Source organism: Zonotrichia leucophrys, chromosome Z, assembly GCF_028769735.1.
Source record: "Zonotrichia leucophrys gambelii isolate GWCS_2022_RI chromosome Z, RI_Zleu_2.0, whole genome shotgun sequence".
In the NCBI taxonomy this organism is placed as follows: domain Eukaryota; kingdom Metazoa; phylum Chordata; class Aves; order Passeriformes; family Passerellidae; genus Zonotrichia; species Zonotrichia leucophrys.
The window spans coordinates 17536968-17562790 of record NC_088200.1 but is presented as its reverse complement, the minus strand read 5'-3'; the positions used below and the strand labels follow the sequence as shown (position 1 = coordinate 17562790).

General features: G+C 34.7%; 1 protein-coding gene across 7 annotated transcripts in view; it reads left to right on the top strand.

Moving 5' to 3' along the window:
- PAM (peptidylglycine alpha-amidating monooxygenase) overlaps nucleotides 1-25823 on the top strand; it is a 195300-nt gene that overhangs the window by 142990 nt on the left and 26487 nt on the right. For all 7 annotated transcript variants that reach the window (XM_064735113.1, XM_064735112.1, XM_064735110.1 and 4 more), the window contains exons 5-14: nucleotides 1397-1484; nucleotides 7969-8054; nucleotides 9685-9768; nucleotides 16122-16170; nucleotides 16678-16745; nucleotides 18348-18428; nucleotides 18533-18609; nucleotides 18891-18994; nucleotides 21838-22025; nucleotides 22682-22747. In XM_064735113.1, the coding sequence (XP_064591183.1) occupies nucleotides 1397-1484; nucleotides 7969-8054; nucleotides 9685-9768; nucleotides 16122-16170; nucleotides 16678-16745; nucleotides 18348-18428; nucleotides 18533-18609; nucleotides 18891-18994; nucleotides 21838-22025; nucleotides 22682-22747 (891 nt within the window). The remainder of the gene's footprint in view (nucleotides 1-1396; nucleotides 1485-7968; nucleotides 8055-9684; nucleotides 9769-16121; nucleotides 16171-16677; nucleotides 16746-18347; nucleotides 18429-18532; nucleotides 18610-18890; nucleotides 18995-21837; nucleotides 22026-22681; nucleotides 22748-25823) is intronic.

Sequence of the window (25823 nt, the reverse complement as noted above, 5' to 3'; positions counted from 1 at the left end):
TCTGTACTTTGTTCATGCTGGCAACTTCAGTAGTTCTTAACTCATATATGTCACTCAAACTACCTTCTCAGGGCATATGGGTACATCTCTTATTTCCCAAACCAAGCCCTCAGCTGTGGCATGCCCATTTCCTTACAGTCTGACCACCTCTCTTCAAGCTAAAACTTGACTTACATGCTTTAACTGTTGGCTGGTTTTCCTTACTTTCCAGGACAAAGCTCAGCTCCAGAAATTGGGTTAGAAGCTATTTGATATTTTTCCCCTGTGAAATTGGGACGATAACCCCCATCATCACTCATTTTAGGAACTCTGCCACAACTCTGTGTTAAAATACTGATTTCCGAGTGCAGGTAGTGCCATAAACCTCAGGAGCAGAATATTGTTTCACTGGTTTGCAGCTTCACCATGTTCCCTGTTAATAGCTAAAAGACAGTTAGTTTTAGACTTCTCACTGTCTGTGTGCATGTAGGGGCTGGAGTAAACTTGTCTTGAGAATTTCTGCTGTACTCCAAGGTTAAAAACATTGCATTCTTTGCAACAGCATATTTTTTCTGTAGTAATAAAAGAATGTAGAATGCTTTTAGAAATGCCATCATTATACAGTCATGGTGAATATTACTCACATGATGTTGATAAAATTTTTACTTTGCTAAACAGGATCACAGGTACTTGAGAAACCAAACCAGTGTTTTATCTGTGGCATAGTTTCAAGAACAGACCTTTTAGAGGTGAACAAGAGGTGAACTTTCACATCTGAATTTCTAATAATGAGAAATATTTGGGCAGTGAGATCATGCTGACTTTAAATAAATCTTGGTTTTCATTACAAAGGATTTGACGTATTAGCGAGACTCAATCCCTTCTTGGAACTGTTGTCCCGAGAAAGATGCAGGGAAAATGTAAGCCAGGTAGAATACTGGAAGAAGATATTACTAATGTGTAAGATTTAGTTGCTCTTAACTGCAACTTACTGCTTGTTTGTATTTTTTATGAAGTACAAAAGAATTAGAAGAGTATTATTAAGTCACAAGTGCAGATTTCAAAGGTAGATTGCAATTAGACTGGTGACAGTAAAATTTTGTAGTTTGAGATACAGTGATATATTAGCTTAATATCATATTTAACTTCTGTGGAGAATACAGTGGTTTTCATTAGGAACTTCTTTCTTTTTCTTAATAAATAAATGAGATACATACAGTGTTTTGGCTTAGAAGGAAGGCTGTTGAATGAAAATTTAAGGAATGTGTGTAAGTGGAATGCAGAAGGGAAATAAATGGGTGGGGGTGTACCTGCCTTATATGTAGTATTTCAGGGGAAAATGGCACAAGATTATCTTGGTTATGTAACTTACGGTGAGATTAGATAGTTTACTTGTTTTGCTATATTGTTTTTTCAGTTGACTTTAAGCCTCATGCCAGCATGGACACAGTGCATCACATGTTACTCTTTGGATGTAATGAACCTTCCTCTACTGAAAATTACTGGTGAGAGCTGCATCTTGCTTTTGTTATTAACCAATTCTTTTTCAGTGTTAATTGCTTAAACCTCTTCCAGTGTCAGAATCTCTTGGAAAGTAGGAAAATTTGAAATTAAGAAGAAGTTATTAACAATCTAGTCTCTGCACACTTAAAGTGTTTGTTTTTTTGTAAATAACTCCTCCATATTCTTCATGACTAATTGACTGTCTTCAAGGAGGAGGCAGAAGCTATAGTAAAGAGAGTGTCATTGAATACCAAGAAACCTAATCCCCAAATTGTAGTTGGCTGCTTTTCTCTGTATGAAGTCATTTGGCAGGTTGATGAGAATGAAACTGTGTGAAGGATAAACTGAAGTTGATTAGCAAGTGATTTGGTAGTTGACTTGCACTTCTAAATGCCTAAGCAGTGAGAGCAGAGGGCAACACCCAATGCGTGTAAAATAGATGTGTGGAGGCAATGTGGAGAGAACATGAAGGTGGGTGGAAATTAATCATCTGTCTAGTAATTTTGCAAAGTTTCTGTAAGTCTTCATGAGAGATCAGATGAGGATTTTTGCTGATTATTCTGAACTGTAGAACAGTGTTAATATAGATGTTCTGATAGAGTTGTGTAATCATAATTTATCTTTGTAAGTATTTACCAAAAAGGTAACTAGACCTGGAATTTAGAATTAACAGTATAGTGTAATATAATTTCAGGAAAAATACCCCAAAACATTCTGAATGCCTGTTTTTGGAGAGATGATTTGATTAGTATTTTTAACATACACAACACATTTTCCTCAAAAGTCTTATCTCCGTTTACTTAGCAACCAGTAGTTGTAATATTGAAAATGTAATCTTGCACAGTTGTGCAAGAAGACCAGATGCTTAAGAAGTTTAGACCAAAATAAAATTGAAAGCACAGAATTTCTATTAATTTCTTTTCCCTGCAGAAAATTCTTGAAATTCTTTTTCCCACAGCTTTTCTGTGCTATTTTTTATTGTATCTTAAATTATAGAATATACTTGAATACTTTGATATGAGCAATATGATAACATAAAACTTTTCCATTGTGACCTTTTAAAAACAGGTAAGTATCCTGCTTAAAACTGTGTAGATTGTACTTGGAGCTAGTGCTGTTTTCATATTTCTGGAAGTAGTTTTAATAGAGCTTTGGAATAATTTGTACATGATAGAATTATGTTATTATAGATTGATCAGGAGCTTGTGTTGAGACGAAGTTATGAGACAATGCCTAATTCACAACTAACTGATGTTCTGAGGTTGTAGAAGAGATGGATCCAAAGCCAAAACACAAAGTTTTTCAAAACTGAGTCAGACTGAAATCCCTGTTTTGAGTCTAGAGTTCAGGTAGTTTGAGCTCCCTAGTTGTAACTTTGACTCTCCCAGCAGAAGACTCACCAATGACAGCCTTTGCAATGTGGCAGCTAATGTTTTTGTTCTTGGTTGACTTACCTGTCAACTGACAAGATACTTATTTAGTTAGGATGGATTGAGCTTTGCTGGACATCAGATTCCCATCAAGCTGCTCTATCCCTCCACTCCTCAGGATGGAAAAAAACTCATGAGTCAAAGCAAAGGCAGTTTAATAAAGCAAAAGCAAATGTTGTGCAGCAGAAATGTTGTATAAAATATTTCATTCTCTTCTTTTCATCACCAAGCCACTTCCAAACACAAGTAATGGTTGCTCTGAAAGACAAATGTCATAAATAAAAAATGTGTGTTTGTGTGTATCTGTCCCTGCCCTCCTTGTCTTCCTTTCCATTACCTTTGATTGTTGAATGGGTATAATATGGTACGGAACATTTCTTTGGTCAGTTTGGGTCAGCCAGCCTGGCTGTGATCTCTCCTAAGATCTTTCCCAAACACTGATGTGTTATCAGCACCTTTCTAGCTACTCATTCAAATTGCAGCACCATGAGGGTTGCTGTGGGGAAAATTAACTCCATCTTAGCCAGGCCAAATATGTTAGTGTTGTGTTTAAATCTGCTATTTTCAGTTTTTCATATGCAAGTTTTGATTCGGTTTTTCTATTTTTTATGTGCATTTTCTGAGGGTTTGTGTTTCCTTTGCATTCTCAAAATGAAAGCTCTTCATTCACTCTCTCATAATTTCATATCCCTGTTTTTGCAGCTTTTTATCTTGCTCTACCCGCAGTTATTTGCTAGGCTTGAAAGATCATCATGTGTTTTCTACAAAATAGACTAAAGAGTGCTAGAAATTTCTAATCTAATTTTGTTAAAGTAATTCTGGTGACTCTATGTTACTGGTGTTCATTGTTGTTTATTTTGTGTGGTTATTTGCTGTTCCTTTAGTTGCCAGAAGGCTAGCAAATGATGACTTTCTGTTGCTCTTCCATCTAGTAGGGAAGGAACAGTTGTTTGAGCAGACCACTGTAAGATTTGTTTAGCCGGGATCCTTAAAAATGCTCAACATTTTTACAGAGCCAGCTTTGATTCAATTAAGTGTGCCACATAGATTTTTTTTCTTCTAGTTTCTTTTTCAAAGTTCTGGCAATATTAGTTCCATGTTTTTCAAGTCAAAATTTTTCTTTACCATAATGACGTGAATTAGTTGTATTATGGAAAAATAGGCTGTTAGAAACATTTAGAATGGAAGACCAAATGAGTTTTCCTGAGATGTGAAGTTTCATTCAGGCCAGTTTTGAATGGAGAGGAATGAGAAGCATCCAGATGACTCTGCTGGGATTAGCTGCCCTATGGCCATAGCAGTACTAAGCCAAAATTTGTGATGCCCATCTGGCCTGCTGCCTTTTCTGGTGATTTGGCACTATTCTTGCAAATTTCCCTGGTCTTTCAAAAGGCTTTCAAGTTGTATGTAACCTATGCTGGTTTCAACATTCACTGCAGTGTGGTAGAATCTTTATCTGAACAAATGCTAAAGGTTGTTCTCCCTTCTTGAGATACACAGGCCTTTCCACAGAAAAAAAAAAATCGTTTCCCAGGGCTCATTGCCTCAGGTGTTGCTCAGTGCATCAAAAAAAAATGGAATAGGTGCTCCTATTCCTGGATCATAATTGTTCTAAAAACAGTTCAGCCACAATGATAAGTTTTGCCTGAGCTGGCAAACTGTGTTGAAATTGATGTAACATGCCTGAACTGATTGATAAAAGTTCAGATTCTCTGTAGATAATCAGGAATGCACTTGAATGCTTTGAAAAAAAATGTTGAATTATTCAGAACTTGTGAGTCTCCTGGCAAGACAAGTCTTGTGCTGCATCAAACCTAACACTTATGAGAAATAATCTCTTATGAATGAGCTGATTCATAGATAAAGCCATTATTTTGAGATCAAGCAGGGCAACTTTAATTACTTATGTAAACAAATGCATAAGTGCGGGTTATAGATGGCTACCTGGTGATTCCTCTGTCAGACAGTTGTTTCTGTTGGCAGGAAAGAATGGGTTTAAATGCCTTTGACATCAATAGTTCAGTAGAGGTGTTCAGTAGAGGTTGCAAAAGATGTCATGACTAGTTCAGTGTAGGACTTTTATTTCACTGCATGAGAGAGAGTTCTTTCTACAACAGTAGAAGGAATTGTATTTTTAGGTGCAGTTTCTTACCATTGACACTGCCCCAGAATGTTCTGCAACATTCAAGAGCTAAAAGTGGTTATTTGTCTTACTCAATCACCTCAATGACCCTTTTTTAAAAGTATTGATTAGTATTCAGGAGTGCAGTGTAATAAAGAAAGAAATAAAATAAATAATAAAATTTGTTACCATAACCAGTGCAAATGTGCTAAAGGGGTAGCCAAATACTGGTCTTGCTGACATAGTGAAATATTTTACTTTCAGTGTAGGTAATCAGTCAAAACCCCAGTGCCATTAAAGAAAACAGCTCTTGAGCTTACCCAAAACTGGGGAGAATGCCTTTGGGAAGCCCAGGAGAGTTCGCAAAAAACAAAGATCCAAGAAACAGTCAGTAAGCTCTCTCCTACCCAACTCATTTCCAAATTTTAAGTCAACATCAGTTTTTAGAACAGTAGGGTATAATATGCAGCTATAGTCCATTTTTAAAGTATTCTGGGTCACTCATTCAGTTTTTATGCAAAGCTACTATGAATTTCAGTGATTTGTTTTGTTAGTTAAATTTATACTTTTTACTAGCTCCCTTTTTTTTCAATCTGTTTATCTTATTACCTCTTCTTTGCAATCTCCTCTAGGTTTGTTTTTTCTGAAAACTTAATGTTTCAAGATTGTCATTGATGGCAAAATGAGATGGTTAACCATTTTTTAAATGAAATGAAAGACCAGTACCTGTAGTTTATCCTCATCCCCTGCGGTCTTATCCCTCCATTCTAGTAGCCTCTTGGAAGAAAGTTTGAAGCATCATGCACAGGGCTTTTTCCTAATTAATGTGTTCTTAGAAATACTGTGGTATAAATTAAAGACAGTTTTGCCCAAAGTAAAGTGATGGTAAAGCTGTGACTGTGCTTGTAGTTCCTTCTGGCATTTCTCCTAAACAATCTCTTCAACACATTCCCAAGTTCCCAAGTTGTGCAGCTCAATACTAGGTTAGATCCATTAAGTCTTTTGGTTTTTTTGTATAGTAACAAATTATACCAGTGGGAAGCTGCATAATTTGCAGTTTCAGCTGAAACATTTCATTTATGAAATGTTATGAATAAGCTGAAACTTATTTCACACATCAAAACATTTCACTTATCTTGAAGTAAGTTTTGATTGTCCTTTGGGACATGGGCATGTTTGAAGGGCAAGGTGGCCAAACTGTTAATTATGAAGGTCCAGAAATACATGTTGTGAGTATAACTACTAAAAAAGAAGTGATGTGTTCCTTTTTCTCTTGAGACTCTCATGATTATGGCAGAGCTTTCAGTCAGAATTAAATACAGTAGCTAGGCTGCAATAAAGCTTGCTGGGATGAAAGAAATGCCTGATATCCTGCTGACGTGGTTTAAAACACATGCCAGAAGGGCTGGTTATCTCTGAGAGAGACTTGGAAAGCATCATCATCATTTGCACATATGGCTTGGCCGTTCTCAGCAGAAACATAAATGAGCTGCATCTGCTAGATGTCTTGGTCTTTTTTGTGTTTATACTCTTCCTCACACTGTGTGGCACTCTTTTTTTCCCCACAATTTCAGGTGACTGAAACCATGTCTTATATATGCAAATGTTTTCCTAAGTATCATTTTACAGGGAGTGATAAACAGAGCAGAGCCTGTACCATTTTGGTTTGGAATGAAACACTGGCATAGATGCCAACCTTCATTGCATCTGGCTTGAGTCTGTTGATGTAATCTGAATAGTTTCAGGGTGAAGCTTTCTAAAAATCATACTTGTGTGTGCTGCACACCTTCTACACTCTGTGCTCAGGGCCACGGATGCTTTGCCATTTGAAGAAGGTACAAATATACCCTGTAAATAAACCTTTTCCCTAATTCAGGATAAAGAGGGAGAAGTGTATTCTAGGTGGGTGTTCATAAAGTTCCTTCGGGTCCCTTGTTTGATTATCCGTGTGTATCATCATGAGCCTACACCCACATATAGTAGTCCGTGCCTTCTTGGATGTGGTCCAGGTACATTGTGCTGTCTGTATGAATGTGTCTGGCAATTGAGACTTGGTGATGTCTCTGCCTCAGGTTTACCAGTTCTTGCAGATTGAAGGTATCTAGAATTACCAGGCTTTGAGAGTCCTTCATTCTTCACCCTCAGTGTCACCTACATGGTGCTAGCTGCAGAGGCTAGGGACAACTCAAGCTCTCTGTTACTGTAAATATTTGTGACCTGTTTGTGGCCTGTTAACTTGGCAAACCCTTCTTTTTTCTTTTCGTTTTCCCTTGGGTTTTTGTTTTGCTTTTTTTTTTGTGATTGATTGTTTGGGATTTTTTTGGTGATTGTTTCTTTTTTGTCTGTGTATGTGTGACTTTTCTGTTTTGAAAAACAAATCATGCAGTGGAATGAGAATTGTCTATAAGCAGTGAGCTCACATTAAGTGCAGGGCATGAGTGCCTTCAATCTTTGGGTTCATATACAGCTTTCTGTCACTTTTTTTGACAATGATTTTTAAATTAATTTTAAATAATCAATTTTATGTTTTGTGGGGTTTTTTTTTCTGCTTTGTGCATGAGTCCTATTCCTCTGTGTGAATGTGGCAGCCTTTGTCATTTTGCATCACTTGAGTTGATAATGCTAGAGATTTTCATAAAGTTCATGACCATAAAATGTTCCTTCACTTTTTCCATCACTGATTAATAGGCTGACAGGGCCCATCAGAACTGTCTAACACTGCCTTAATGCACAGGGAGGGAAATAAAAGAAAGTGGAACGTATACCAATATCTGTGAAAGCAATCTGCATCAAAATAACTGTGTTTAATCAGCATACATTCAAAAAAACATCCTCATAGATCTTAAAACTAGTTTTTGCATGTAACTCAACTGCTGTTTTCTGATTTCAAAACTTTAAAAATTGTATTCCCTTTTCTTTCCTCATATTTTTTAGGGACTGTGATGAAGGAACATGCAAAGATAAATCTAACATTTTGTATGCTTGGGCAAGAAATGCTCCACCCACCAGGCTGCCCAAAGGTATTGGCCCTTTAATATGCAGTTCTTGTGTGCAGGGGCAGGGGAAAAAGGAGGACATGAAAGTAAGAACCTGGCATATCTGAGAACATCCTGTAATATTTTTATTGTGTTTAATTGATAGAAACTGTATAAATATCAACCTAATTAACTATGAAATATGTCATTCTATTTGCTATACCATTATGGATTTCTGTAGGGGTAAAAAAGACAGAGATAAGTATCATAATGTATTGATTATTTTTATACAGCATTAGTTGTATTTCCTGCTATATCTTACTAGAAAGTTACCATTTATGTATCTCTCAGTAGCACACAAACTACATTAAAATATTTTTGTTTGTTTGGGAAAGCATAAATTCAATTGAAACATTGAATTTTTCCTGTTTAAAGTATATGTTGGCAATTTATTGTGTTTTTCATTTTTAATGCTTTGATGCAGTTGAGCAGCATGCTTGTATACCCATTTTCTTGTATAATACACAACCCTACTGAATTTTAAGCTACTTGGAGTGGTATGTCTGGAAAACAGGGTGAAGTACTTCTTTGTAATAACCCTGAGAGTCTTAGAAATACCTACCATCTGTATAGCTTTGATCTGAAAGTATCTTGAATTCTAAGTATTTTTTTCTTTCATAGTTTACCTCCCATTTTCATAGCCAGGGGCAATCTCATGAAAATGCTTTTTTTAATAATCCATTTACACACTTACCAACTTAAATGTTATTTGATTTGGTTATCAGAATGTCAAGTTTAAAAAACATTGTTACATGGAGGATTTTATAGATGTTTTGTACTTAAAAGATCACGTAGAAGTTTTGCTTTTAAACCCCAGCTATTGATACTTTTCTTGTTGGTAAGCTGTGCAAAAATACAAGGTTTGTAGGGAGTATTCATAAAGATTCCTCATTTGTGCACAGAGAGGCTGCAGTCCCATTTATAAGGTGGCTTTGCATTTTACTGTGACCAAATACGAAGAAATTGTTTTTCTGCTGCTTTTGAAAAGTGTCCATTGTAGAAGTGGTTTAGAGAAATCCCTTTTCGTGATGGTGATGATTTGCAATTTCATTATTTCAGATTATTTCAAGCTTCTCTGTTCTGTTTTGTGCCTGTACTTGTTTCTCTCATCAAGTAACATAGGTGCATAATTTCCTCAAGATTTTTTTCTGCATATAATATTAATTTAAATCTAAAAATATTTTACTGCAGACTTTTTTCTCTTCTCATTCTCAATGTCTTCTTAGTAAATTAGTGTTAATTAGTTTATATCATGCAGATGTTGTATGAGAAATAAATGAAAGGTCCACCAAATCCTGCATGGATAGTAAGGCTTCATTTTTATTTTGGATTTTTAAAAGATCTGTATTAATGTTCTTTGATTGAGAGAGTTCTCTGCATAAAGCAGCTACTTATTCGTAATTAAGTTATGGTCCTAGCTTCATAGTCTGTTTGGAATCAGTGTTGTGGTGGTTTTCCTGGGTTTCAGGATAAAGTTTTCTTCAGTGGTGTTTGAAATTTTCTACTCCTTTCACTCTAAGCCAGTGAAGTGATTTGTATTTTTTTATATTGTTAGTGATGGTGAGTCATCTTACATTTTATTTTTTCTGAAAACAATACATTTTCCTTCTCTTAGGTGTTGGATTCAGAGTTGGAGGAGAAACGGGTAGCAGATACTTTGTTCTCCAGGTACATTATGGAGATGTTAGTGCATTTAGAGGTATGCATTTTGGAAATTTGCTCTGTAAGTTGTATCATCTACATAATCAAAATATTTACCTGTAGAAAATAATTTTTCTGTTAGTGCCATTTTCAAAGATCATTGGGCATATTTGGAATACAGTTTTTGTATTAACTTGACTTCATAAACTTAATTTATCTCTATAAATATTTGAAAGGTGAACACCATTTTTTCTTCAAAAACTGTGGAGCAAATGACTTAAATAATCAAAAAGCAGATTAATAATTTTACGTTTAGGGAGAAACTTGGGGTTTCCATATATAATTCAGTGTTTTGTTTAATGAAATTGTAACAGGTATGAACACAGTTAACCTGTCACCTTACTTGAATAGATTGTTAGTAGACAATATTCACTAGCCAATCAGTCACAGTATTTGTGTTTGGAAAAAATGTAACTTGTGAAAACAGTGTCTTTTTTTTTTTGTTTTTTTGGCTGGGGTTTTGGTGTTTTTTAAGATGAAATGCTCATTTCAAGCATAGCAATATGGTTATTCTTGTCATTGAGTGTTTCACAGAATCACATAATGGTTGAGATTGAAACAAACCTTTGGAAGTCATCTGACCCATGCCCTCCCTGCTCAAGCAGGGCCACCTACAGCCTCTTGTCCAGGCCTGTGTCCAGGTACATTCAGGGGTAGGAGCATTCCAGGGCAACCTCTGCCAGTGCTTAGTCACCCATACAGTGAAAAAGTTTCCCTATGTTCAGCGTAAGACCCCATGTTTCAGTGTGTGCCCATCACCTCTGGTCCTGTCGCTGAGCACTGCAAAGAGTCTGGCTCCCTCTTCTTTGCACCCTCCCTTCAGATCCATCTCTCTCTGAACAGGCTCTCTTAGCCTTTCCGCACAGGAGAGATGCTCCAATTCCTTCATAGTCTTTGTGGCCCTTTGCTGGACAGAATTAATTTAATACCTGGTTAATGAAATGGAAAATGTTCTTTTTAGAAGAGTTGAACATGAGAGTTGATTATTTTATCTACAGCATTTTCCCCTCCAAAACTGATAGGAAGTGATATTGGATGAGAATACATAAACAACTACTACATAAAGTGAAATATTTTATATTTGTAATTACTGGTAAGTCAGAATAGTAAACTCTGAACAGTGCTTTGGAATCCTTGATATACTTCTGAAAGCATAACAAGTTAACTGAGCATCTTTCATCATTTATCCTCTCTTCTGAATTGCAAAAACTGCATGGGCTTACATACAATCTTCAGTGACTGTATTCTTATGCCTTGACTCTATTCTTATGCCTGTCATTATCAACAGACATCTAGTTACATCTAGTTAAAATCCCTTTAGGTTATTCCTGAAATTTAAAAACACTTGTGAAACTAGTTGAAAATTATGCATTAAATATCTTTGAACACTACTATGAAGGTTTAGGACATTTTATTAGATTAGAATAATTCTGCTTTCCATCCCTTCTTACCTATAATCCTGAGCTAAGAATTTATATTTAGGTATGCACTTTATTCTCAGATAACAAAATAAAACTTATTGTACCAAGTCTAAAGGAAACAGATTAAAATTTAGTCTGGAGAACCAAAAATATATTCTACAAAAAAATATGTGAAGAGCCATCTTAGAAAAATATTGATTTCTCTATTTCATTTTTTTTACTTTTTGTATTGTGAAAGCAAAAATTATTGTGGAGTTATGCCTTATAGTGGATACAAGTAAGCAAGTAAAACATTGTCAGAAATTTGTCTGCCTTTTTATATAGTCATATGTGTTTTGAGTTCAGATTCAAATTAAAGTAAATCCACCCATTTTTAGGTCTGTAAAGGCACCCAGTCAGCTTTGAAATTGGGCTGTAGGGATATGCAATGCAGTTGTAACCTTGGTCTTATTTTATTATTCTGTGTAAGCACCTTTGAATCTGAATTTTAAAAAATACTGTATTTTTCTAATGCCTAGAATGTTGGGTTTTTTTCCTCCCTTCTCTTTGTATAACAAAGACTAATGTTGTTTCTAATCTGCCATTTTATTATCTTAGACCTTTCCAGCACATATAAAAATATAATTGTTATCCCCAGGAATCAAAGTGTTTAGAAGTTATCAATGATAAGGTCTTTCAGCTATTCTGAAATGGAAGGTTTTCACATTCTGTCATTTTGTATGTGTGCATCTGTTGCATTGTTTGAAGCAATTTATAATTTTTTGTCTATGTTTGGAGCAAATTTATGAGGCAGTCTTCCACCTTTGTTCAGCTTTGGTTGTTTTTTCATTTCCTTTCTTGTTCTCTCTCCTTTTTGCACAACGAACAATGCATTCTTGCATTCTCAGCTTCTTCTTTTAATCCCCAGCTTTTCACTGAGAGTAGATTTATTTCTCCCTGCTATCACGCTCTGCAGAATTATGTTACCCATATTGCATATAATAACATAAAATTTCTCAGTGTGGTGTAGACTTCTTAGTGTTTTTTTAGGGTTTGTTTTTTTTTGGTTGGGAGAGTAATTACTTTTGGCCACCAAGCCAGTAGATGTCTTAAAAATATCTGTTTCCTCATGTGAGAGAGAATGTGAGAGAATGTGAGTTGTATATTGTCATTTGAACATTACTCTGAATATTATTCGGAACATTAGATTTGATGTGCTTCTCTTTGACATTCTCTTGAATAAGCCACTGTCTTGAATAAAATTAGCTTTTCAAATTCACAGAGATTCAAGGCTGTGGTATGTTTTTATATCCTTTAGCAAATCAGTCATCTGTGACCTTTATGAGGTCTTCATATGTTAAAAAATTTATATTGAACCAGGATCAACAATTGTCTCGTTTCTTCTGGAAAGTTAAGTTCTGAAAATGTCACTAGGGAGTGTGTTTGCATTTTGTTTTTCATAAAAAGGTACAGTTTAATTCCAGATTTAATACTAGACTTTTAAAAATAAATTTTACTGAATTGATACTGGGTGAGTGAACAGATCGTCAAGTACAAGCACCTTGACTTACATTTAAAAAAATTAAGGTAGTTTTATGTATCCAGTATTAGATACTAATATTAAATGCAGTATGATTTGTCTCATTCTTTACTAGTACCTCAAGTCCATGTCTTGTGCTGCATGTCTTTGCTCAATAAATACAACTTGTACAAAGTTGCTTCCCCATGGGCATGAGCTTTGGAATTGCCTTGCTCAGGAATTGTGCTCACCTTTGAGGCTACTTCTTGCCTTTATTGAAGCAAAGCTAATTCTGAGACAGTATGTGGAGATTCTGGTACAAATCAAGGGCTGACTTTGAAATAACAAGGGGTTTGGAGCTTCGTAAAAAGCGCCCCTCTGTTGCAGTGGGAGCTTGTAAGTATTCTAGTCACCGTGATTGAGTGTTATACTATTCCTATGAAATACTAGAAACAGAGCAGTGAAGTTGAATAAATAGTTTGATCAGAGTGCTCAGTAATTTATAATCCCCATACTCAGAGTGCAAAGAAAGTAGGTTTTCAAGAGTGTTTGTTTTTATGAGTAAAAAACCCATAACATTTTTAGTATCTAGGAAGTCCTAGAAGTCTCAATGTCTGTGGCAGATTCTCATGCCTGTAATTGGAGAGTTCAGGACTGTAGATCTGGATAGACAGGTTAGCAGAAAGCCTGTCAGGCTTGCTTCAGAAGTCTTAGCAAAATCAACTTATAGAAAGAAAGTGTTTCTCTTTAGCATGATTTGCCTTCATATCAGGTGTGAGTATTTAATTTGAAAAACTGTTGAGTATTTCTAGTATTTGAAATATTTCTTCTAGAGAACATTTAAACATTTATTGGCAGTTAAACTTTTAATGATCATTGCAATGTTGTCATGCACAATTTTTAAAAATTATATCCTTAAAATCTGAAGCCAGTGTACCATGCATCATTGGCTTTGTTTGAAATGAGTAAATAAAGACAGGGAATATTTTATATGATTGTGTTATTCTTGCACAGAACACAAAAGGCAGAGAACAACTTGTCAGCATTATTCGGTGAAGTGTTCAAAGCTCTGAGTGTTTCAGAGAGGTGAACTGAAAGAAGAAGAAGCAGGGAAACATCATTTCCAGCATGCCTCTGTAGTTGTTAGAAAAACGTTTAGTTCAGTTATGGCTAAATATAACTAAAACAAAATTATAAAGTGCTGTAGGAATTCCTGAAAGTTTTAGACAAATGTATCCATCCATTATTTTACTCTTAACACAGCACTGCAAATTAAATACTTTACAAATGATCTTCAAGTTCATTTGTGTTTCTCCTGATACTGATTTAGATGATTGCCTTATATATAACAATTGTAATTATTAGTAGCAACTTTCCAGCTATCTTCAGTTCATTTTGAAATTGCTCTTTTTAGATAAAAATGCTGTCAGCATTTTTTCCATGTTCTGAAAATTCAAATTGTGTCAAAATAATATTGCCAAACAGAAATAATATTTGAGGGTTTTTTCCCCCTCCTCCTATGTGCTACTTTTATGACTATGAGCTAGAAAGTGCTAAATTTTTCAAATATGAAATTAGTTTGATGGGTTGGGAATAATTTTGAGCTGTTTTCAGAAGATAGAATGGTGATGTTTTCAATTAAAGTTCCAAAACTGAGAGACACAAAATGACTGATTGCATTTTAAAATTTTAAGTATTATTACTTTAAGTAATAATGTTCCAAGAGGAAGCAAGCATTTTCCAATTTCCATTGAAATTCATGTAGTGCAGAGTTCTAACAATATTAAACTTATAAAAACGGAGTTCTGGAGCATCACATGTACTACATAAATAAGAAAAAATTAGATTAAAATGAGGAGAGTGGGGCAGAAGAGACTTTGCAAACACCTTTGTAGCAAACATGGAGGTATTGTGATTGTAAGTGAAGCTGCCTGCAGGGAAGAGGATGAACAGTATATACATATATTGAACTTTTTCTAAAATAATTGAAAAGTAGTTTCGTTTCTCTTTCTCTTGAATGTTTTCTTACCATTCCCCTTCTTTTGTCCTAATAACTTAGTCTTTTTGGCACTTCTGGATTCTTGATTTGGTAGTCTTGATTCTTGTAAGTAATCTTGATGAAAGAGCTACTGTTCTTTTTTTTTCTTTTCTCTGTACAATGAAGACTTAGATTTTTTGTTGCTATTTGAAAAGGTGCAACTGTGGTATAGTGATTCAGATTTTTAAATCCAAAAATGTTTTTTGGGATGCACAGAGCTAGAGTAACTAAGAATTTGTAGAAGCTGTGGTAATAAGCATTATGAGAACACGGTGAAATTGTGTTAGGAGCTATTTCAATTGAATAGCACATACATTAATTTACAGATCTACTTTGTGAACATAGTGAAAACAAATCCTTGTAAATTCTACTATCAGTGATGGTGAAAAGCAAACTGAGTATTATCCTTTATTAGTGACATGGGGGGTGACTGAAAGAGCTAATGTATGAAAAACTGAACTGACAGTTTTTAAGTCAAGTTTCAAGTTTTCTGTTAAGTTTCCATGTGTTGTCCCACTTTGGCTATTATCTTTTTTTCTTTTGAAATGCACCACTTTTTCAGTTTGGAATCTGGCTATTTATGGGAAGAAAAACTCTCAGAAATTACTGCCGGTTACTATAGATACTCTGATCTCTTTCTTATCTGAAACATGTACTGTTGGATAATATTTTTTCAGAATGCTCTGTTTACTTACTTTGGAGTTAGAGCCATCTTTTAACTACAGCTGTTATTGTATAAACATTAGAAAAAGAAACTTGCTTAAAAATAAGGAATGATTGAACTCTCAGATGGCTAACTATAATTCAGTAACTGTCAAGATGACTGGGTCTATAAATTAAAATGCCAAATGTATCAGCTAATGATAATACAGTGCACTGACAAATGAATTAGCTATTTTTTCTGACCTTCTAGGATATCCAATTTTAAGTAGAATTGCAGTCTATATTGGTATATCAGATTCACCTGCTGACTTTCATTACAAGGATTTCTGGCAGTTGCATTATAATCTCTAAAATTATTGCTTTTCACAAACCTGTCATTTTTCTAATTTTGATAAAAATATAATTTGTTTGAAACAAAACTACTTTTTCTACTAGTGTAAACATGATACTGTTTCATTTCCCAGATGCTACTTCATAAAGATCTAAATTTTCTAGTACAGTAGTTTTCATCCACTGAAGTTTTTCCTTGTATTAGGATTTCTACAAGTGAGATGATCAGGTTTGTAAAAAATTTCAGTAATATTTCCACAGTATAACAATTTTACTGCACACAGTAAGATTAAAACTTGTAATGTTTTCTGTTATTTTTTACACAGCAGAAAAATCTTATCAATATGTAGTAATTTGCAGGGATTCAATTGCTAATGATGAAACTTTCACAATTTGTACAGATAAACACAAGGACTGCTCTGGTGTAACTTTACATCTGACACATCAAAAGTGAGTATTTTTAAAAATGCTTACCTATTTTTTTATTGCAGTAGAAATTGTGGAATCCATTGAAAACATTTGAAATAAATGTTAATATTAAGAATTCACAATATTAAGAATTATGAAGCCATGTCATCCATTGGTAAAAAATTTCAGTTCTGCTAAGAAACTTGACACAGCTGTACTATGAGTACTGGGTTAATACCATTTAAGAGTTTCATATTTAGAAATCTGGGATGAGAACAGCACTTATGCAGATATGATAGCTTTGTCCTATTTCACATACATTGCAGAAAATGCTTTAGAAATGGTAGCAAACAAGAGAAGGAGAGGGAAACTGCATTGAAGCAGCTTCATTTTTAGGAGACCTGTTTCAGATGTAATCCAGTGTTTAGAAATTAGTGGTATCAAATGGTATTGGATATCAAGTCATTTGCAGTTATGTTTTACAGAGGACTTGTATATCAGTCCTCTGTAAAACATAAATTCAATCAGACCTTGGATTTTCCATTGCAGGCAACCCTTGATTGCAGGAATGTATCTTATGATGTCTGTGAACACGGTCATACCACCAGGCAAGAAAGGTGGGTTATCATTTTACAAAATGATGATTTCAACATCTGATCTATTATTGTTGCTTATTGTGGAAGAAAATTTGATAGAGGCTTGATGATATGTAGATGGACAAATTATTTATTTGACTGTTTGAACAAATGAAGAGAAGAACAGTTATGTTTTAGATTATATTCTGGTGGCCTATGACTGCATCAGTAAAGACAGTCAATACTGTATGAACACAATGTGCACAAATAATTATGAGTTTTTCTTCAATTTATTTTCATCTTATATTTTATTAAAAATGCCCTACCTCTTCTTTAATTCCTCCTCTCCTCTCTAAAAAGCCATAAACTGCTTTGGACTTTTCTTCATATGTCATTCATTACTTTTGTGATTCTACTAAGAATTCAGCTTTAAAAAATTAATTTCTACCAGTAAGTAGCTGCTATTTAAAGATTTTGTTCCCATGTTGGGAGTAAAGGTCCTAAAAGCTCAAAATGCTAAAAAAAAACCAACCAAAACTGTAATGAAAGGTTTCCAAACTGTTTCTGTTTAGAATCCTGAATTTTATCTAAACCTCACTTGGAAGCTCCCCAGATCCTTTCTTTGGCTAGCATGGGATGTGCTGTTTTAAGGAAGTTGGATGCTGACTGTACTCTGCTATACCGAATTTTTAGGGAGGTAACCAAGAGCACCATTTGTTCCATTCACAGTAAGCTGCCTAAATACTATGAAGTGGTCAAATGCTCAGCTGACTCCAACTGTTTAGTGAATTCAGCAACTTGAAACATTTTTAAATTTGAACTGAAATTAAAAATACTTTGCTCTCCAATGAAGACCCACAAAATTAATCCTCCACTATCACCAGGAATATTTGATCAGTGTAGGAATTTAATTTTTCAACTGGAAAGGTGAGGGGGAAGGGCAAACAAACAGTTCTGTAGTTGCTGGTAACTTCCTTCTCATGTTCAGTCAAATTTACAGCTCTTTAGTGGACCATGAAATTTGTTAGAAAGGAAGTGTGGTGATATCTCTCAGAAAGGCATCAGGATTTTTCTGTAGGCTCTTCCTGAATTACTGTTAACTGCACGTAGCACAAGTACTACCGTGTAAACATTGTAGACCACTTCTGTGACAAAATCTCTTGTCTAAATCTAAATTAGGTCTGGGCATTTATAATCAAGACTTCATTGTAAATTGTATCAGTTTAGAATTATATCAGTTTATTTTAATTTTCCCCTGATTAGATTATTTACCATAGCTATATTTATTTTAAGCAACCCCCAACATAGTCTGTAAGTAAATGTATTACTTTATTTAGTAAAATGGTGGTAGTGTAGACTGAAAGAAGTTCTTTTGACTTTCAGCCAGAAAGATTATATATATATATCAGCAGATTAAGTAATTTTTAAGCAACCTGGACTATATTTTATTAGTTTTTCTTTGCAGATATCTTGAGATGGACACTGCAGAAATATAAGATACTATCTATTATCTTTTGAAATTATCTGTTGTCCATTGTACACATGCTTTTTGTAAACCACGCTGAATGAAATACTGTAATGCAACTTTTCTGTGTTTGATAAATGATCCATTTGTCATTGTTCATTGCTGTCATATTTTCACAGTGGTTGATGCAGACATTGCCTGCCATTACAAAAGGTCTCCAATGCACCTTTTTGCCTACAGAGTTCACACACACAGACTAGGTAAGAGTAATATAGGAATATCAAATGCCGAACAGAAAAATGTTGACCTTGCAACATGTTTTTTTAAGTATATCTCACTTCTCATGTATATTGATATCTTATAGGTAAAGTAGTGAGTGGATACAGAGTGAGAAATGGTCAATGGACGTTGATTGGTAGGCAGAGTCCACAACTACCACAGGTTGGTTGGGTTCTTTTTAGTTCTGAATGTAAATTTTAATTATCTTTGTTTCAAACTGAGAAACTGAAGTAGAAATCACGTGTCCACAGATTTGCATTATGGTGTTTCCAGTGATTATGTGCTGTTCTGCTCCTGGAAGTGAATATTGCCAAGTATTATCACAATTAGATTACGGTGCAAAAGTAATTTCAGATATTAGCGCCATCGTTCTCATCAGTGTCTATTAACAGAGAGAATATTAAGTACTTTTACTGATTGTGGTGAATGATCCTCTTTTCCAGGCATTCTATCCTGTGCAATATCCAGTAGACATTAGCTATGATGATATCCTAGCAGCCAGATGTGTGTTCAGTGGGGAAGGCAGAACTACAGAAACACATATAGGGTAAATTTTATCTATTTGCTTCATTTCAGAACCTGTTTTACCAGAGTGTTGGTTATATGTAGAAATGTTTTTGTTTCATGTGTTCTTCCAACGTAATTCTAAGAAACAGTTTCTGCCAGAATGTTTTGTTATGCTGTCTGATCTGTTTAAGATTTCACTCCACATGATGTTCATTGATGTTACTTATGTGAATATTCGCTTTGCTGAAGTCTTCAAACACTTCTGAAGTGAAGCTGTACTGCCGGACAACTTACTCAGATGTTGGGCTGATCTGTTCTTAGAGAACTATTCAGAATATCAATTCTAGAAAATATTTTTTTTAATCAGGTGACAATATTAACTGTTTATGATGAAATAATAAAACTTCATAATTCTCTACACAATTTCAAAATGAAAATGTATATAAGCTTATAAAATTCTGATGTTTTGACCTATTGCAAAATCTAGCCATTAAAAATCTGGACCAATACTGAAATTACTTTTTTTCAGTATAAAAATGTAAAGGCTTTTATGAAAAACCAGAAATTATTAATAATAAAAATAGAAAAATCTGAACTGTGTTAGTCACTGATGCAACTCAGCCGCAGGTGACAGACACAGCCCTGTAATATCAACTGGACAAATATACAGCTGTAAAAATACATATAATATTAATATTCTCTTGGCTGGCTGTGGTTCTTTGAACTATAATTTAATGGATATGCAGAGAAGCAAAAATAACCTGTGGAAGTCTCTCCATTCTGGGAGTGTGCGCTGCAGCATTCCAAAGAAAGAGATTTTTATTCATTGAGCACCCTAAGATTGCACCACAGTGGAGGGTTAAGAATTCAACATGGATTTTTCACCTTCCAGTGAGCAGTTAAGATAGTGATGTGTAGCAGTTGGAAAAAATGAGTTGAGGTTTTTACAGATATCATGACACATAAAAACATAAAACCTTAATTTAACTGCTGACCTGTCTTCACAAGTTCAAAATGTTTCTGTCATGTTTCTGTAACTTTCCTCAGAGTAGTTCTTATTTATTGAATAATCCTAACAGTTTAAGAAACAGTCTTAGGAAAATTATGGTATTTTCTTTCAATGTACTAGTATGCTTTCAGTGGGGAAACTCTCTCTCTGTCCTTTACATTACAGTAATTGTTATTATTATAATTATTATTTTACTATATTCACTATTATTTGTTTGCACTGTAATGTATGAATCTATATGGTATGAATCATGCCATATTGCTTATTAGTATTATCATTATTATTTTTAGTATTACTATTATTTATTTATTGATAATTAATATTCAGTATTATTATATTTTACCACAAGTTTTGCTTTGTCCCATTCTGGGGAGGACAGGAGTGGGGCAGTGAGCAGCAGTACTTAAATGCCATCTGAAATTAAACTACTATGCATATTTAGTATACTACTAAACTACAAATGCTTAGACACAGTAGCATGTCAGGTGAACCACAGTATGTGTAATTTCCGCATCCCATTTTCTACTGTAGTTTTAAAGAGGAAGCAATCACAGTGATGGATTTTGGAGGTCCAACAGTGAAGTTAATGCTTTCTAAAAGCTTAAGCAGAGCTTGCCCAGTTTTGTAGTCTCCAAGGGATTCCAAACTTCCAGTGCATAGAAAAATAACCAGTTTTCCTTTTGAAACAGTCTCTTCTCCCATGTTTCCCTTTCTCCCCTTTGGTTTGTGTTATTATTGTTGCTATAGTGAATAAATGAATGCTGCAGAATGCTGCTGGAAAAGTCAGCACTGATGTCTTTTCCAAACAGCTAATAGAACACCTCTGTATTTTTTTAATGAGTGTAGGCTCACTGTTTAATTATGAAAGCTAATTAAAAATCTTGATGTAAACCCCTATATTATATGAACTTCTATTAAGTCCTAGCTTACTAATTTTCAGGATTGTAGCTCTAAACAAAAGGTATGAATCTATAGCAGAGGAAGAATAATACTACAGTTATAAAGAGGCCATATATACTCTGCTTCACAAAGTAATATTTTTCAGAAAAAAACCCTTACTTGTGCCAGCTGTTTTTTTTCTATTGAAGACAGGATTATGTAGCAGGAGAGAAGGGCCACTTCTGTTTCAAGTACATTCACAGCATTTATCAAAGGGCTGAATTTTGCTAGTTGTATCATTCCCCTTGCACTCATGTTTTTGTTACAGAAGCTTTCAACCAAGTTATTCTCAAGTGTTCTTTTCTCTTTAAGAGATATTTACAATAGCTTAATATGTAACAAAAGTAAATTTTTCAATATTAGAACCAGTGTGAATGACTGTAAATGAATGCACTTGATGAGGAAAGGGGGAGGATTTGTCCAACAGTTGTCCAACAGAAACGAAACATATATGTTATTTGCAACAATTTCAAATTCCATTTTTCCAAGATTTGTAGAAAAGTAAGTGATTAGTAATGTAATGAATGGCACAGCTCTGTCATATTTAGTCAGAACATGTGCCCAGTTGATAAAACAATGGGAACTGTGTGGAGTATGCTGGACAAATTAGAAGGAAGAGCTGTTTAAATAGGGGATGCAATTTTCTGTGAAATCAAAAGCAAATTACTAGGAAGTTCTGAGATATGTGGAGCTTTTATCTGAAGCAGATGTTGTTGTGAGTATCCTGCTGCATTTGTCTGCACTACTTTTCTCCAATATAAACCAAAATAAATTTCTGATATTCACTGCAGTGCAGGTATTTGCATGCTTTAGTTTGGGACATCTCAACATTTGATTGCAATATTTTAGTGTCCTGTTAAACAGGTTGGATGAATTAAATAATAGCTATTCAGCTGATTATTTTCTAAGTGCCACATCTTTTCTGTGCTGTGTAGGGGTACTGCCAATGATGAAATGTGCAACTTTTACATTATGTACTACATGGAAGCCAAGCATGCTGTCTCATATATGACGTGTACACAGAACACAAACCCTGAAATGTTCAGAAATATTCCACAGGAGGCAAATATTCCTATTCCAGTCAAGTCTGATGTGATGAAGATGATGCATGGACATCATGAAGGTGAAAAACACTTGTAATGCTTTTTATTCATGCTATCTTATGCTCACCAATGTATTTCTCTGTGTTGTGTTGGTATGCAGAATTTTCATAAAGAGCTAATGCAGTTCTGCATAAAATTCAAATTGCTAATTAATAAAGCATCATGGGATTCTGCTGTTGGTTTTGGTGGAAATGTCTGCTATAGTCTTTTGTCTGTCTCTTTCTCATGTTGTCTTCCAATTTCTAACATATTTTTACAGTTGTGTGGCCAGTGTGCCCTAAAGACTGGCTTCTTTTTCTATGCCAAACTTTATATTAACAGTTTCTTAATGTTTATGTTATCTTTTGTCTATTTCCTGCAAAACTGAATCATAGCATTGCCCTAGTTTTCTAGATCCCACTGCCATGTTATGGGAGGAATAAAATTTTTACATTGAACAGTTGTAGGCATATAGATTGCAGCAACAGTATTATCCAGAGGTAGTCTGACTGATGTGTCTGTGTACCAAGTACAAGTTGTAGTTTTTTATTTCACTTTTTTACTGTTGTAATGTTTGGTATGACTACTATGATGAAAATACCACGTATTTGTCTCAGAAGGGTGATTTTTACTCAATAGGATGGTAATTCCCTTCACATGCAGGAGTTAACATCATACTCTAAACCCATTTTTTCAGAAACCAAGGATAGTGATACAAGTTCTTTGCTGCAGCAGGACAAAAAAGAAGATATTTTGGATCAGGGTATGCACTTATTTATTTCTATGTACATTTTTTATTTCTGTATTCATTTCTACTTCTATATTCTAATAGAAATCTTTTTTTTCTGATAGTTTTAGTGCTGTGTTGTTCAATATTACTACTGTTTATATATAAAAATGCCAAATGTTCATTTCCAAAGGGTGTTTTTCCACAGTAGGGGGATACTCAATTTCATTCCCATGCGAAAGCTAACATCATATCCTAAATCCATTTTTTAGAAACCGAGGATAGTGATACAAGTTATTTGTTGCAGCAGGCCAAAAAAGAAGAGGCAGAGATTTCAGGCATCATTTATGCCCTTTGAACTGACTGGACTTTGACAGCATTAAATTGCTGTGTTGTGATATAGCAATGCTTAGTGCAAGCAAGAAAATGCTTTAAGTAGGTAATAAGCAGAAGCATTATAGTAAGGCTACAAAACACAAGTAATAAACAACACGATTATGAAGATTTCTTTTTAGGTGAACAAAGAGGGGGAATTGTGGGAATCCACAAAATCAGAAGGTTTTGGGAAAGCTGCAAAAGGCAGGCTTCAGAGACAGCAGAACTGTGATTAGAGCTAAGCAGCAGCCATGAGATAGGTCAGCAGAAAAGTTATTTAAACTGTAGAAAAGCAAGGACAAATAGAACAATGGTCTGTGTATTAACACTTGTCTAGAATAATTCCCTAAGCTACAGAAAAGTTTATATAGCAAGATATTAGGAAGTTTGAAGATTAATAATGGAGCTCTGTGCATTGTGTTTTAAGGCTTACAAGTAGGTATTGTATTCCAAATAAGCAGGCATTGTTTTAACCAAAGGTACATGTGCTTATAGTGGTTGGATAGAACTACTGTCAATGTTCTTTTGCTTTGTGTGATTGGTCAAAAAACTTATAAGGTAAGCTGTAGTATTAAGTTCTTGGTCTGCTGCCTGAGATGTCAGCTGCTGGCATCTTCCCATTGTCATAACCATGTAATGAGACTGATGCTGGAAAATAAAACAGCTCAAGGCACGTTCCACAGCAGTCCCATCCCATTTGTGATTTGTACATAGCCCCCGGCCGGTGATATATAGTGAGAGAAGTAGTACACAACAGAAAGAAAATAATATGGCTCTGTAGTCTAAGGCAATTTGATGCTCTCTGATTACAGTGTGTTTTCCTCTAGACTCTTACAAGAGTTGCAGAGTGGTTCTAGGTAGTTTGGTAGTCTGATGTTGAGATCTGTTTTCCCAGTCTTTTAGGATGTACAAAGCAAAGAACTGAAGCTAAGTCTGCATGTAAAGATCCTGCTGAAACTGACTGGAAATGTGGCTTGAATGTAAGGTGTGAAATATGATACAAAGTAAATTCATACTCTGAGATGTTTCTAGGTAGACATGCAAAATAAACTATCATTCTGTTTGTCTAGCAAAGTAACAGTAATGATGGACCTTAATTTTGGAGTACAGTCTGAGGTACTTTAATCCAAGCATGTGTTTCATAAACAGACATGACGGAATAAAAATGTTGGGAGAAATATTTCTGTTAAGCGAAAATATATTTTCAGGAGTTTTTGGAAAGAGAATTTTCTTTGAAGAAAGTTAAATATACATATATTGTGATGGCCCATTGACTGTAGGAGGAACTTTCTTTGTAAGAAAGTTTAACATCATAATCTGTAAAAAATGGGGTCTGAATAAAGGTTACACATGAATCTCCTATTTATTACCTGTTGGATGCCTATCCCATCTTTTAATTATTTTCATATTTTAAAATTATGTTTAATTATTATTTAATTATTTTTCATAATTTTATTTATTTTGTGTGGTATACTTGCATATGACTGCATGCTCATACAGAGAAGTATTTTGCACAAGGTACACGGCTTGGAATATTTTGCTCGGTTGTAGCTGAATCTGTGAGTTGGGAAACTGAAATGTCTGTGTTGAGTTGCATATTTTCTGTGAAATTTTGCCTTTCTAAAAAAAGCTGGTTACAATAAAAATACATTGAATGAGGTCTTTTTGCATCTGGGATAGAAATCTCTGATTGGTTTAAGTGAAAGAAGGAGATACAGCTCCTCTGCTCTCTGCCCATCTCTCTGTTGTTTCCTTAAGGAGGAAAAAAAGCGGGGGGAAAGATGTGAAGGGGGGCTTGCAATGTCTTGTGGGGCAGGTGTTGAAAGGAAAAGGAGAATTGGCATGCAGTCAGGTCCTTAGTTTTTCAATAGTGTGTTTTTGTGATAATGTTACATGGCAAAACCATGGAAGCAGCATCAACCAAGAAGGTGATGTACTTTTATGCCAGCATGGGTTACATTTCTTTCTAAAATAAATGTTTTATATAATCTACCTTTGCTAGTTTGTATATGACTCTGAGAAAAGAGAGGAACTTGATTTGGTAGGTGATTAAAAATCCTTAGGAGAAGCTTGAAATAAAAGACAAATTTGTGTTCCAGTTTTGATATGGGATGTGTAGAATGAAGTGTTTGCGACATTTTTAGATTAAGGCCAGACGTACAAGAAAATCTTCACATGTTTTCAGGCTTTGATAACATGTTGAGGGCTCAGATTGTATGAGATCTCTTAAAGAGAGTGCAAAAGTGAAATAAAAGTGACGGAATCAAACCTTGGAAGAAAATACTACTAAAAGATACTAGAAGTGATATATTCTGCTAGGAAATTATAATTAAGGAGATATATTCTGCTAGGAAATTATAATTAAGGAGATTGAGAATAGCAGAGGATTTGCTTCTCTCTCAGCACTGAATGATCCTGCTCAAAAATAAAAGATGAGCCTTTGATTTGGTTAGGATAAGGTTATTCATTATCTTTACAAAAGCATCTTCAGCACAATACAATAGTAGAAAAGGACCATGAGATCTAAGCAAAAAAAAAGGCAGTTGGTATAAATTGCATACCTAAGCAGGAAAAGCATACAACAAGCATGGAAAGAAGCCATTTTAAATTGAATGTTTTGGTCTTCACTGTCTGACTCTCGATTTATGTTCTCTGACAGTGTTACGATGTTGTTTGACTGTAAACCAAAACATTGTTCTGTAAAAGAGTTTTGATAGTGTAGAGCCACCACAAGAAG